Source organism: Suncus etruscus, chromosome X (genome assembly GCF_024139225.1).
Source record: "Suncus etruscus isolate mSunEtr1 chromosome X, mSunEtr1.pri.cur, whole genome shotgun sequence".
Classification (NCBI taxonomy): domain Eukaryota; kingdom Metazoa; phylum Chordata; class Mammalia; order Eulipotyphla; family Soricidae; genus Suncus; species Suncus etruscus.
Genome location: NC_064868.1, coordinates 30,734,393 through 30,750,733, shown reverse-complemented (window position 1 = coordinate 30,750,733; position 16,341 = coordinate 30,734,393). Strand labels below are relative to the sequence as shown.

At 34.2% G+C, this 16,341-nt stretch overlaps 1 protein-coding gene across 1 annotated transcript in view; it reads left to right on the top strand.

Annotated features, from left to right (window-relative positions):
- Positions 1-16,341, top strand: part of DMD (dystrophin) — a 2,686,579-nt gene that overhangs the window by 1,608,291 nt on the left and 1,061,947 nt on the right. The window contains exon 48 of the mRNA XM_049766737.1: positions 16,086-16,250. Within this exon, the coding sequence (XP_049622694.1) occupies positions 16,086-16,250 (165 nt within the window). The remainder of the gene's footprint in view (positions 1-16,085; positions 16,251-16,341) is intronic.

Genomic DNA, 16,341 nt, shown 5'->3' with positions numbered 1-16,341 from the left:
ATCTATTAGGCATCAAGACTGACCTCCTACCCCAACGAGGCAGTACCCACTACCCAAGTGAAGAGACACCCACTCAAACTCTCACCTCGTTCCCAGCAAGAAAATACAACTAACTCCCTGACTGACCTATGCACTGTTGGCCTCCTAATCACCTTTCCCTAATGTGGACTGTGGCTTGATACAGGAATTAGATCCAAAGGATCTCCACGGCAAGAACTCTACCCAAGACCTCCCTGCCTGGAACCCACACTCACAAGACAATGGGGAAGTCTATACTTTCACCATAAGTATAGACCTACATAACACTACCTCTTATCCTGTTTCTCCCCAAATGTAATCTTCTGTATCACTTTCTCCCTTTTTCTTTTTTTTTTTGTTATTCTTTTTTCTTTTCTTTTTTATTCTTGTTTGTTTTTTGTTTGTTTTGTTTGTTTTTTGTTTTAGTTTTTGTTTTTTTATTTGATTTGTTTTTTATTTTTTTTGGGGTCATTCCTGGCGGCACTCGGAGGGTACTCCTGGCTCTATGCTCGGAGATTGACCCTGGTGGGCACGGGGAATCATATGGGATGCCGGGATCTGAGCCACCGTCCTTCTGCAGAAAGGACAGAAGCCTTGTCTCCATGGGTTTGCTTTTTTAATCTTAGAGTAAATCTAAATTTTTGTTTGTTTGCTCGGTTTGGGGCAGGTGGGAGGGAGGTTGGCTACTTGAATGCATTACAATAGCTTTTAATCCTGATGTTTTAAACATCATAATAAAAGGCTCAATTCAGAGAAAAGCAAGGACATTTAGCTCATTAGCTCTGTGGTGATTTTCTTTCTTTTAGTGAATGAGTTTGGCCTGAAACTCATGAAATGAAAAAGCAACAAGTTTTCTTGCCAGAAACGTGGAGATTAAAAGCAACAGCCTATTGTCACAGCAACTCTATAAAATTGATGCATTTGAACACTCCTGGATTAAGTATTTTCTGTAATGATTGGGTAAAATTTACAAAGAAATTTTTATATTGGTACATCGGAGATACACTACTCGCAGTACAAGTAGTGCTGTGTGGCTTATGGTATCCAGAAGGCTTTTGCAATGATGGAGAGGGTTTCCGGCAGAATTTGGTAATTCTTCAGTTTGCCTGGGGGCCCGACTCAAATGTGCCCACAGTTTACTCCAGGCTTGGTGCTCAAAGATTTCTAATGGTGGTGCTTTGTGGGACAATTTGGAGTGGGGTTGTTTTTTTTTAAATGTCTATTTCTTCTCTATCTTTATTTATGTACAAGAAGTCCATTGATTTGTGAGTTCATTTTGTAGTATGGCACTTTGCTATATAAATATACTGTTTCTGAGAGCTTTTTGATAGTCTTTAGTATTTTTCTTAATATGGTATCATCTCATCTGGAAACACAGAGAGCTTGACTTCTTCCTTTCCTATCTGGATAAAACCTATTTCTTGCCTAGTTGCTATGGCAAGTACCTTCAGTGCTGTGTTGAATAAAAATGGCTAGAGGGAGTAGCATTGCATTGTGACAGATCTTAGGGGAAAGTGTTCAGTTTTTCTCCATTGAGTATAATATGAGCTTGTGGTAAATGACCTTAACTATATAGACAAAAGTTCCTTACATTCCCATCTTGTTGAGAGTTTTTTTTTCATGAATAGGTGTTGACACTTACCAAATATTCTCTGCATCTATTGATATGATCAAATAATCATATAATCAAATAATCAAATAATCAAATAGATTATTTTTCTTTCCATTGATGTGGTATATTATGTTGATTGACTTTTGTATGTTGAACCATCCTTGGTATGGTGTATGACTTTCTTGATGAAGATTTGGATCCTATTTGCTAGAATTTTGTTGAGAATCTTTTGCATCTGTGTTCATCAAGGATATTGGTCTGTAGCTTTATTTTTTGTAGCATCTCTGTCTGCTTTTGGTATCAGGGTGATGGTATCTTCATAAAAACTCTTTGGTAGTGTTTTGGTTTCTTTAGTTTTCTGGAAGAGCCTAAGGAGTACAGGCAATATGTCCTCTTGGAAGGTTTGAAAGAATATATTAGTGAATCCCTCTGGGTGTGGGCTTTTGTATTTGGGAAGACTTTTTATTACCATTTTAATTTCCTCAATAGTTATATGTCTGTTCAGATATGCTAGTTCATCTTGGTTCAACCTTGGGAGGTTATAAAAGTCCAAGAATCTATACATTTCTTCCAGGTTCTCATGTTTTGTTCCATAGAGTTTCTCAAAGTAACCACTGATTATTCTTAGAACTTCTATAGTATCTGTAGTACTCTGCCCATTTTGTTTCTGATTCAGTTTGTTCAGTTTCTCTCTCTTCCTTTCTTTGTGAGTATTGCTAGTGGCTTATAGAACTTGTTTATTTTTCTCAAATAACCAATTCTTGCTTTTGGTGATCTTTGGATTTTTTTTTGAATTCCCACTTCATTGATTTCTGCTCTAAGCTTCTTCAGGAAAAGGTTTTTACTTCCTCCAAAGTATGGTTTTCAGGCATTTGTTTTAGGTTTGCTAATCCCAGAAACATTAGGTAGTAAAAGAAGAGGCACAAAACTGCAAATATTTCAAATATTTCTTAATTTTAAGTTACAGAAGCAATATAGATAATACAGGTCTATAAACACTATGTAAAATTTATATACTTGAAAAGTAAAGAACACCAGTTTGTGTTCCTTTGAGGTGATTGTTCTAAGATGAATTATAGTAGTTTACTTAATTTTTGAGCCAGGCAATAGATTGGCAGGATTAACATCATTAAAATGGCAATACTCTCCAAAGAAATGTACAGGTTTAATGAAATCCCTCTAAAGATACCCATGACATTCTCAAAGAAGTAGATCAAACACTGCTAAAATTTATTTGGAACAATAAACACCCATGAATAGCTAAAGCAGTCCTTGGAAAAAGGGATATAGGAGACATCACTTTCTCCAATGTTAAATTGTATTCCAAAGCAGTAGTTATTAAAAACAGTATGGTATTGGAATAAAGACAGACCCTCATTTCAGAGAAATAGACTTGAATAGTCAGAGACTCTTCCCCAGGCATACAATCATTATTTGATAAACGGGCAAGAAATGCAAAATGGAGCAAGGAAAACCTCTTCAACAAGTGGTATTGGGACAACTGGTCAGCAGCATGCAAAAAAGTGAACTCAGATCTACATTTAACACCATGTACAAAGGTCAAATCTAAATGGATTAAAGACCTTGATATGAGACTCAAAACCATGAAGTATATAGAACAAGACGTAGGTAAAACAATCTATTACATTGAGATTAAAGGCACCTTCAAGGAGGAAATATCACTGTCCAAACAAGTGAAAGCAACAATAAACAGATGGGACTATTTAAAACTGAGAAGCTTCTGCACCTCAAAGAAAATAGTGCCCTCAACCCCCACCCCAATGCTTTCCTCACACCATATTTATCGCTGTACTATTTACAGTAGCCAGAATCTGGAAACAACCAAGATGTCCTTTCACAGAGGAATGGCTAAAGAAACTGTGGTACTTATACACAATGGAATATTATGCAGCCATCAGGAGAGTTGTAGTCATGAAATTTTCCTATACATGGATGCTCCTGGAAACTATTATGCTGAGTAAAATAAGTTAGGGGGAGAGAGACACAGAATAGTCTCACTCATCTGTGGGTTTTAAGAAAATAAAGGACATTCTTGCAATAATGCCCAGAGGCAATATTGATTAGGGCCAGAAGGACCAATTTGTGATATGAAGCTCACCAAAAAGAATGGTGAGTGCATATAGAGAAATAACTATACTAACAACTATACTGAAAATTTTAATGAGTGAGAGAAGTAGAATGCCTGTCTCAAATACAGGCAGGGATGGGGGAGGAGGGTAATGGAGGACATTGACAGTGGGAATTTTGCACTGGTGAAAGGGGGTTTTATTTATGACTGGAACCCAACTACAAACATGTTTGTAATCATGGTGCTTAAATAAAATATTACTTTAAAATTTTTAGCAGATTTATTATCTTTAAATGCATATTATAAATGTGCTCATAATTTGTCTTTTGGTATTCGGTTAGTATTTGGCTAATTATACAGAGATAAACAGAGTATATGGCCTACTTGTGAGGGATATTTGATCTTTTGACTGGCTCTAAAATAATTGAGTATTGTGTTTGAGAATTTATATTTCCTAAAGTCTGGTTCTCTAGTAGTTTTAATTTATAGAGGTGGAAACCATGTGAGCTGAAATAAAGTCTCCAAGTATTTCATACCCCAAGCATTTTTTTCCAAAGGTGATAATTGCCTATTTCAGTTATTTAATTGGGACTACACTGTTAAACTCTACTTCCAATATTTTCATAGTTTTTTAAATCTAATGTTAAATTCATACATTTTTTAAATATGAGTCTTCGTAAATTTTGGACATTTTTTAGAAGTGAAGATTTATTTTTAGCCATATTGGAAACATAGGAATGGATTTAGAAAGAAATAAGTGGTTTGATAATAAATTATAGGGCAGTAATCTAAGTAAACATAGTTACTTTAATAAATATTCTCTGAATTAATTCCACAGATAGCATTCTGGCAGATGCTCTAATTCATAAAAACTTACTGCTGTACCCAAACTTTAGCATCAATCACATCAACATAACTGACTATAAAGAATATCAAAAATTATTTCACCTTCTTGATTAGATCTTAGCTTTTAATACATCTTCAGTCATCTTTTCACAAGTTACACATCAGGTCAGCATCTCTTACTGTTCTGCTAACCTTAGGTATTCACACTTGGACTCCAGCAGGAAGCAGATATTGAAGCATGTAATATGTAAGAACACAAATCCTCTGACAGAGAACTTAATTCTCATCTTTCTCTTTCTCTTTTTTCTATTCTATTAACAAATGGTTGCTTGGTCACAAACCTGTGATGTTTCTGCAACTAAAACCAAACCATTTCAAAGAAGGTAATGTAAGTAAACAGAGAGAGAAGATTCATTCGTAATGTACTTCTTTGTCTGATTGAGTATTCAAGTTACTGGGGAGTTAAGGACTAAGTTCCAAATTAAGAGATTATTAAAATAAAATGGAAAATGATTGCATGGCATGATTGCATAGGGTGACACAGATTATAAATGCTGAAGATGTGGTATAGGGGTGTAGTAGACATTAATGCATATTGAGTGGAATGCAGTAACTTTTAACCATGTACAGGTAAAATATTTAATACCATGTACTGTAAACTTTTGTCATCACAATAATTAGACTATAATGAAAATTAAGGATTAGAAGGAGTAACTTTTATTTCAGAGAATTTTGGCTATCTTCTCTGAGAACATGGCACTTTTATTACCCTGATCATGAAGGGTGTACAGGGGCATCTTTTGTCAATTAGAAGAGATATTTTCATGTGTGAAGAGATGACATTTTAATTGCATAATAAGGGGTGAAAAGGAGGAAGTCAAGGGACATATCAGTAACACTAGTATCACTGTTTTGAAGAAAGTGTAGAATTTTGGTAATCAAAAATATTTGAAGAATGGCAGTTACTGAACAAACTAGAGACAATAGTGCTGCCATTACTTAATTTCATAATAGTGTTGTTATAACTAAATGTTGATATTTACTTGGACATTGGGCTTTGCAAAAATACTGCATTCTGGAAGTATACATATATACTTATATTTTAGTCATTAAGTAGTATTATTTAAGGCTAGTAGATTAAAACATAAGTAATACAAAATCCCTGTTACCTAGAAATTGCTGCTATTAAGTTTTTGGTGTAAAATATCATTAAATACCTCCATATTATTATATATGTCATTATAAATATAATATTTTCAATGACTATAGATCATTCCCCTAGTTGGATGTTTTCTACATTCTAACATATACTCCATTTTTGAGTATGTAAGAAATTTCAAATGTATTGCACCTACAAATGGGTATTTGACAATATTGCTACAATATTATTATAATGTAATAATGTACCATCATTATTGCTTAAAGATAAAGATAAGGTGAACTAGATTTTATATTCTGAGTATAAGGAAATATTTACATTTGGATATCCAATCTATAAGTCCACTCCATATACTCTATTTTTCCTAACAGCTGCATAGTATTCCATTGTGAAGATGTGCCACAGTTTCTTTAACTACTTATTTGTTGCCAGGCATCTGGGTTGTTTCCATTTCTGGCTATTGTAAATAGTGCTCCAATGAACAGAGGAGTACAAAGGGCATTTTTGTATTATGTTTTTGTGTTCCTAGGATATGTCCCTAGGTGTCATATTGCTAGATATGTCTTTGAATATGCTGCCTCATGATTTATACTATTAAATCAAAAGTATAAACTTTACATTAAGGCTATAAGTATATTTACAAAAAGAGGTATACTGAGTAGACTGCTTGTCTTGAATTAGCCAGTTTCAGGTACGACATATGGTTCCCCAGCTCTACCAGGAATGATACTTGTGCACAGGGCCAGGAATAAGCACTGAACACCCTGAGTGTAATTCAAAAGAAAAGTAAGAATATATATTTTTACTACTATTATTTTTCTAGTTTTTCACTGTGTATGTTTTTCTTTTTATATATATATATTTTAATCAAAGTGGATTACAAATATTTCCCTGTAATATTTTAGGTACATAGTGATAATGAATCAGGGGCATTCCCATCACCAAAATTGTCCTCTCTCCACCCTTGTCCCAGCATGCATCCCATATTCCCCTCTTTTAACCCCCAGGCTCTGTGTATGTTTTTCATAATTATATGATAAAGGAATTTTAAAAGTAAGCTAAAACTCAAGTACCATTTCTGTTTAAGTATGAAATATTTAGAATTCAGCATTAATCGTTAAATTCATAGAGAATAATGCTAAGTTATCATCCAAATTGCTACTTATTTGAATTGGCAATTTTCTATTTCCATTTTTTAATCATTATAACATCTTGTCTCTTTTAAATTTATACTAAATTTACCAAACTGTGGAAGCACATTATAGTTATTTGAAAATCATTTAATCATTATTTTTGGATTAATCATATCAACTAATTTATTCACTTATCAGTCTAATTTTTCTTTAATTGGTAATATTGAATACACAGATAGTCTTAAGGTTTTGCTTTAAAAATAAATCTATATAGATAAATTTCATATTAATGTAGAATTCTAAATGTGTGTCTCATTGAGTACAATAAGTATGAATTCATGTATATTGTTATTGCAAGAAAAAAGCTTTTTAAGGGTATAAGTTCATTTCTCCATTTCCCAAAAAATATGCTAGATTGTAAAAGAAAAAATGCTATGTTTTTTCAGGGGATTGAGATTATGAATGAGTCAGTAAAAATCAGTGTTTAGTGTCAATTTTTCTCTGGTAACTTTAGTTAACTATTTATCACTTAATGCCCAATTTTATCATCTTAAGTTACATATATTATGTATTTTGCAAACCATTATTTTAAATTTAGGTTATTCAACATTTAAAACCTACAAGATAGGGGCCGGGCGGTGGCGCTAAAGGTAAGGTGCCTGCCTTGCCTGCGCTAGCCTTGGACGGACCGCGGTTCAATCCCCCTGTGTCCCATATGGTCCCCCAAGCCAGGAGCAACTTCTGAGCGCATAGCCAGGAGTAACCCCTGAGCGTTACCGGGTGTAGCCCAAAAACCAAAAAAAAAAAAAAACCTACAAGATAATACAATATGAAAACCTGTGCAAATAGCTTGTTTTGACCATCAAATAACAATTATAATTGGACTAGAGAGATGGTGCGGCAGGTAGAGCACTTGCTTTGTAAATATCTGAACTGGGTTCAAACCCTTAGCTCCACAAGCAGTTATCCTTTAGCTTAGCATCAGGAGTAAGCCCTGACCGCTGCTAGTGTGGCACACCAAAATAAATAAAATACACAAGTAAATATATAATTTTAATTGAAATCCTTCAAAAATATTATTTTACAATATATTTACTACAAGGGTTAGTGATTTGGTGAACATATAGAAGTATATACTGCTATGTAAAGCATACACAGAAAATTTCAGGGCATTCATTATAATATAAAATTTATTGTTAGTATTTATTTTGTTTTGAATATTGTCCAGTGGCTTGTTTTGCATGACATGCGCTTTGGTGAATACAAAGTGTCTCATAATCACTGTAATGAGTTTTACTGTAGGAATTCCACTTCAGCTTTTCTATGTTTGAATGGCAGAATTGAACATTCTTGTCACATGTTTCTAAATATGTCTCTGATATTCTTCTAGGAAAAGTAATAGACGTAGAATTTTATGGTTGAAAGGATTGAATACCTTTTTTTTTAATCAATTTTCATTTTATTTTATTGTAGTCATTCTTATATACAAAGTTCTACAAAGTTGGGTTTCAGAATGACTACTTTTAAAGCTTTATGTAGTCTATTGCTTTGAAATATGAAATGTAGAGAAATTTGCACATTTCTAAGGAATAGGAGGTGCTAGATTTTTCAGAAACTGACATACTGGGCCCAATCAATTGCAGGCAGAAGGTCACTGTTCAGATTCCTCATACCACTCAACATGCTGTGTGTGATTCATGGACACTCAAGTGTGATCTCCCAATAACTTCAGTCAAATATGTGTGGACATACCCATTAAGGTTCACAACCTCCATCCAGTGTGTGACTCCAGTGGGCTCTATAACCAAATGTACAACTGCATGTGAGTCCTTGTTATACAACAGATGAGATGGGAAATTTATCATACACACCCATGTTATTACCCTCAAGATCAAAAATTAAAACATTACCACTTGTGTGTTCCTCATGTTTATTTTTGATTGTTTTTGTTTTTATTTTTATTTTTTTTGGTTTTTGGGCCACACCCTGTGATACTCCCAGCTTTGCGCCCAGAAATTGCTCCTGGCTTGGGGGACCATATGAGACGTCTGGGATTGAACCAAAGTCAGCCACATGCAAGGCAAATGCCCTACCACTGCACTATGGCTCGGCCCCTCATGTTTTTTTAAAGTCATTCTGTCCTACCCAGTCATTGCTTAACCTTGATTCATTTTGCCTCCTTTTGAAATCCGCATAAATGGAATCAGTTATTGAAAGTCCTTATGCTGGGGCCGGAGAAATAGCACAGTGGGGTTTGCCTTGCAAACAGCCAATCCAGGACCAAAGGTGGTTGGTTCGAATCCCATATGGTCCCCCGTGCCTGCCAGGAGCTATTTCTGAGCAGACAGCCAGGAGTAACCCCTGAGCACCGCCAGGTGTGGCCCAAAAAAACAAGAAAACGTCCTTATGCTTCACTTTAGTTCGGTATTACTTTGTGAGATCTGTCTATACTGTGCTACTGACTATAGTATATTTCCTTATTTATTGTGTACTGTCCTATTGTGTGAAAATATATAGATAATCCGTGCTATTTATCGCCATTTGGACTGCATCTAGGATAAAGTTGTTAGAAGTAATGTTGTACAGCTATACTCCTTGTCCTTTGCTTTATAGACACATATCTTTTGACTTCATTTGAAGAATATCTGGACGATAAAAATAGTTACATTTAGCTTTGGAAATACAAACAAATATTTTTATATGTGGTTGTTCCAGTTCACTAGCAGTGAAGGAAGATACCAGTTTTTACAAAACAAATGGAAAAAATGTTAGCATCTTAAATTTTGAATGAGATTTTATTTTATTTACAGATTATTTGAAGAGAGCTGATTCTTAAAATACTGAAAATTTCAAGAAGTAGGGTAAATATTTGTTTAGGTAACAATTCTAGTAGAGTATTTGTTTAGGTTTTCCTGAATTTTTTGGTATTATCAGCTTAGCAAGTAACAGTAGATTTTAGCCTATCAGTCTTGCCTTTTTTGAATGTATTATCCAGTTAGTTCCTCTACACTTAAATTCTATGTTTCAAATGATATATTTATTATTTTGGGAACTTGAAATTTAAATGTTTTAATTTAAAGACTGTTTAATTGCATTTTTATGATGGAATGGCACTAAGTGGTGATAAGCATGGTACGATACATGTATAGAAGTGTGATGACAAGTTTTGAATTTTTAAAGTTTTTTATTATGTCAGTATGATTTCTAAAGTTGTTTTATAGTAGAGTATTGAAGTTTCACGTTTTCTAGGAGATCGGTTAAGGTTTGATTCCCACTGAGCTCCCAGACAGGAAAGGCAGTTCCCATTCCCCTGTCCAATTAGGATGGGGGAACAGTTCCATTTGTAGAGATCCACAGGGAATAATTCACACAGTGTAAAGGGACAAAAATGGGTTTAGGAAATCCAGTGCTCAAGCAAGGAATTCAAAGCACAAAAGCTTTCTGCTCCTAAGATGGAGTGCAGCTCAGTGGAAGAAGACTGAAAAACAAGCCCCTGCCTTCCTCAAACCCCTGCTTTTATTGACAAGAATCAGGTCCCATCCTAGGGTGGTAACAGAATGCCAAGTAAGGAATAATCCAATATACAATCACCAGGTAACATCCTAGGGTGAAGTACAATTATTGATTAGGGTAGGATTAGTAACCCAACAAATATTAGGCACATAATGTTCCAAAACCAATTCCATCAACAATGTCAAAGTTGCTCCACATTCCAGCCAACTTCATTGATCTGCACGCTATTAAGTTTGGTTGTTGGGACCCAGAGTGATAGCACAGCACTAGGGTATTTGCTTTGCACAGGGCCAACCCGGGATGGACCTGGGTTCAATCCCTGTCATCCCATATGATCCCCCGAGCCTGCCAGGAGTGATTTCTGAGCACAGAGCCAGAAGTAACCCCTGAACACCTCTGAGTGTGGTGCAAAAACAAAAAAACTAAAGAAAGTTTGGTTGTTATAGTTTGTATATAGTAGTTTCAGTGCTGTTGACACTGTGGTTTGGTATATAATAAACGAACCACTCCTTTATACCTTTGATGTGTATATGTGCCAGTGTATGATACTTACAATATTTCTGTATAAAATAATGTTATGAAAGTCAATATAGTTGCAAATTTATATTATATAATTGCACATTTTTTGGCGTTTCACTGATTTAGGGTTTGGACTTTAATAGTTATTTGCATTTTTGTCAGATTCTTGCATATGTTTTGGCTAGTTCTTTTTGTTTATTTGGGGAGGGCACACCCTGTGATGCTCAGGAGTTAATCCTGGCTATGCGCTCAGAAATCACTCCTGGCTTGGGGCACCATATGGGACACCGGGGGATCAAGCCACGGTCCGTCATAGGTTAGTGCGTGCAAGGCAAGCACCCTACCACTTGTGCCACTGCTCCAGCCCTTGTTTCTGCTAGTTCTTAACTAGATTGTACATATTTTTCATGCACTGAAAGAAGTTTATTGGCAATTTATACTGCAATATTTGGGGTTACTTTAACTTTTTTCTAATTGTCTTTAATTTTTATATGAACAATATAAATGCTATATTTAATAGTTCATTCTTTTCTACTTCTAATATATCTCAAAGATATGTTTTATGAATTATGATTTTCTTTTTTCATACTTTATCCATTATATTTTTGGCATGAGATATTTAATATCCACTTAACTTATTCTTAAAACACCTACATCTTTAAAAATAAAATTCATACAGTTATTTTAAAAAAAAAGGAAACTAATAATCTGTGAAATTAGGTCAAATTTGGTTATATAATAAAGTAAAAGATAAAAAAACTGTATGTGTTTGTTTTGGTTAGCCTCAGGGTACGTCTTATGAAAAGAACATGGATTTGTAATAATTTTAAAGATTATTAGGATATATATACTTTATAGTTAAAGGTTTATTTTTAAATTTTAATAAAATAATAAATTTAGGAGTTAGTATATTTAAAAATGTAGACGTTGAAATAAATCCTACTCATTACAGTATTATGTTAGTCACATCTATTATTATTTGTTACTCAAATGTTATGGAAGAAGCCATAAAGTCCTGGTAATTATTTTAAAGAGGGACAAAAAGCCCATGTGTTAAAACACATCCAGTTTTTAAACCATTATGGTTTACAAAGTTTTTTATAGTTGTGTTTTTGACACATAATGTTTCAGGAAAAATCTCACCACCAGTGTCACTCTCCACCAATGTTCTCAAAGTGCACTCCATGCCACCACCCCCCTCCTCAGCCTGCTAGCAAAACAGGCCCAATTTAAAATTTGGATGTCAAACTTTGGGTTTCATGATTTAATTGTTGTTGATTTTGGCTTGGATATTGTGTTCTGTCCTTTATTAACACTATCAATGGTCCTGAGACTCCTGGGGCTCTGTCCTCCATTCTTTTGTATTTGTGTCTCTCTTCCTCCTTCCGTTTCTTATTTTCTTCCCATAGTACTCTGGGGCCTAGATTAGAGAGCATTTCAATTTCCATGTGATACTGTCAAGAAAAATGATGAGCATTTTTGAATGACAATTTTAGACATTTTTCCATTCTAAAAATAATGTGTTGTTAAAATATACAGGGTAATTTCTCACAAGTATTTTGTGTTGAGATAGTAGCTTTTCTTTGTTATTTGTACTTTTTTTTTGTTTTTGAACTATCCCTGATTATGCTCAGAGTTTACTCCTAGTTCTGTGCTCAGAGATCACATCTGGTCATTCTCAGAGCACCATTTGAGGTGCTGAGCATTGATCTGGGGTTGGCTGCATGCAAGGCAAGCTTTTAATTTGTCTTATTAAAATTTTTATGTGATAAAAATATATCCTTCCCATTCAACTTCTTCCCTAACATCCTCAAGAAATTATTTAATTCCAGGAATATATCTATAAGATAAAATCCTTGCAAAAAACAGCCCTTGATTAAAGATTACGCACGGTAGATAGATATGGTCAAATTGCCTTCAAGGTTGGAGGGCTCCTTATCTTTATGTCCCAGCAACCCTGATTATGATTTTGCATTTTCATCAGACTTGGTAGTAAAGTCAGTTTTAAATGTTATTTTAGCTTCTAATGGAATTCCAAATGAAAACACCTGTCTTGTGGTCAGCTCAAACTGAGTTCACAGGTGGAAGTTAAAGGATTTTTAGGAGTGTTTTGAGGGGGGCATATCTGGCAGTGCTCAGAGTTTACTCGTGGCTCTGCACTCAAATATCAGGCTTGGGAGACCATGTGTGATGCAAAGACCAAACCCAGTGCTGTACTATCACTTAGGATCCCATCAAGTTTAGGGATTTTAATAAAACATGATGGCTCTTATCTTTACTAACATCGGATTCTATGGCTCTTATAAGCTATCAAGTGGAGCAGTGAAATGCTGCTTTAAATGTACATGTTAGGTTAAAATGATCTTATTATACGTAAACTGTTTACTGATCTTTAAAAATCCTAGGAATAGGGAGTTGAGAACATTATTAGATTATATATCACACGCATAGAATCACTTTGGTAATAACACCTAACACAAATTCATGTTCTTTCTTTACCTTCAAAAAATACTTAGGACCTTAATCTAATAGTATATTTATTTGGCTTTATAGCAGGATACAAGTAAGGCAAAGCAGATCCAGAATCATAATTCACTGTTTATTAGTAGATGCTGCATCCTAACTGAGCTTGTTGCTGTTTTTGCCACTTCATCCACATAAGTAAAAGCTGCCAGAGATTTGGATCAATTTGTACAGGGCACCTTAAATGCAGGCATCCTATATTTCTCTGAGATATTTTATATTATCTTACCATATTGATCAAATTCTTTGCCTTATGAATGTATTGATTGGCTATTTTGTCCATTAATGTAACTTTGTTATATCTTACTTCTCTTGATCTCCATTAAATACTTCAATGTTCCTGGGCTCAGGAGTAGCCTTAATGATGAAGATCATGGCTCCCCTGTATGAGGCTCAGGGTTTCATCCCTGGTATCACAAAATATCAAAGTAACAGAAAGAAAAAGGAAAGATAAAATATTGCCTTTTCCCAACAATACTTACAAAATGAAAGGGTTTTATTCTAATCTCATAAGTCATTAAGAGGAAAACAAGTATTAAGTGATTTCATTATATATAACAAAACAAGGGTAGGGACTGCCAAAAGAAATGAAGTCTTTTGCTTTTGATGACAGGATTGAGGGTGATTGCAGAGTAAGTTAACATCTCAATGAACTGATAGAGGGATATTGGTCTTCTGTTGCTGAACATAGTGTGGTAACATTGTACCTCTAAAATATAGATATGTCCATAAACTTGTGAAGCCACTCTACCTAAATAAAAATTCAAATGAATTTTCCTTCATTAGTTAATTAAGAGTATCAATGACACTTGTCCCTATATATGGGACATTGTATAGATAAAGCACTAATGTATTAAGCTTTTACAGTTTACTTTTTAAATGTTCTATATTTTGTCATAATATTATACTAGATGCATATTAAATCACTAATATCCAGAATAATTTGTAATGTTGCAGTATATTATTATAATTGTATTCTAAATAATAGAAATATCTTCTCATGCAGGTTTAAATTATTTGTATTTGAATCTTAGTTTAGCACTTGATAATCTAAAGAAAAATATTTTTGTTTATTTAGCCATCTGCTTATATTTGTATATCAACAGTCTTTAGTGATATTGAATAACTTTGTCATTCATGAGTATGTGTAGCATTGTTCTAGATAAAGTCTCTGTAAGGTAAAGTAAATTTGGCTAAAATGCTAGGAGATATCTAGAATTTGAATTTAAAAACAATGAAGATGAGGAATAGATGGAAAGGATTAGATCATCTGCAATGCAAGCAAACCAACTAGGAACTGAGGAGGCTGGGTGTGGTGGAAAAGGATCATGATTTAAGAGTGGAAGGATAGCAGAACAAGGACTTTGAAGCAGTAACTGCAGTATGGTTTAAAACAGCGATATAGAAATAAAAAGTAATTACTTGAAAATAACAAGCAGCCTAATTCTCAACCCAAGTGCAAATCCAAATAACTTGAGTACAGTGTTGAGCCACATACTGAATTTCTTCACAAGTAATTTCAAATCTCTAAGCCCCACTTTCATCAATGAATAAAACTGGGATAAATAGAATATCTGTGGGGCTTTGTACTAAGTATATCCCAGTTTGAATCCTGAGTACCACCAGGAGTTTTCCTTGAATAGAGACAGATGGAAGCCCTTGCAATGTTGACTATGCCTTCCCCAACAAAAATAATTGTGTCTGTCAAAGGACTTTTGGGTGGGTTAAAATCAAGAATTAAGTGCAGACATTCTTTAAAAAAAAAGGCAGGTTTTCGCACACAGAGTAAACTCCTTATTGTTTTAGGGTCTATACTATACTATACTATACTATACTATACTATACTATACTATACTATACTATACTATACTATACTATACTATACTATACTAATACTCTCTACTCTACTCTACTCCTACTCTACTCTACTCTACTCTACTCTACTCTACTCTACTCTACTCTACTCTACTCTACTCTACTCTACTCTACTCTACTCTACTCTGCTCAGAGCATCCTCCTGGCTTGGTGCTTACCCAAGTTACCTGCAGGCATGGCAATTGCTTTTGTACATATGCTGTCTGTACAGACCCAAGACAGGGTAAACTAAATAAAAATAACATGCCAGTAATTTTGTATACCTAACTCTAAACCAGATGTTCCTTTACTTTCCATCCCAGTTATATGAATCTGTTGTACTTAGTTATATTAGAACTTATACACTCTAGATCAAGAAAATGCTGATAACACCAACAGTTTTCCTTGCACATAAAATGATCCCTTGTATATTTTTCTTTGAGGAAAATATGAAGTGTCTGGTATATAATATTAACCATACCATAAGTGAATGATAAAACAGTGAAAAGGGTAGCTTTCCTTTTTTTTCAGTTGGAGTTCAACATGCATTTGTGTCAATGTGTATTTTGCTTTGATTTTGTGGACATTTTCCTATGTGCATTTTGAGTTTGAAAAAAAAAAGGTAGTGTTTTAGCATAGAATTTGTCGAACAGACTATTTATGAATAGTTTGTAATGCATGAATGAAATCTTACCATGAAGTATATGTAAATTATGTTGTCCTCTTAGTAGAGCTACATCAGTTTACTTCTGTAACATTTATAAGAAATAACTTAAACTTTAAAGAATTCAAATCATGAGAAACATATTTTCTCCACAGGTTTCTAGGAATTTACCTGAGAGACAAGGAGAAATTGAGTCTCACATAAAAGACCTTGGACAGCTTGACGATCAAATAAATCATCTGCTTCTATGGCTCTCTCCTATTAGGAGTCAATTGGAAATTTATAATCAACCATATCAAGCAGGACCATTTGACATTAAGGTATGATCTTTTCTGATTTAAATATTTTTTTCCTAAAAGTAATAACCTTGCTAAAATCTTTCTCATTAATAGCATTGCCACCGTGGCTATG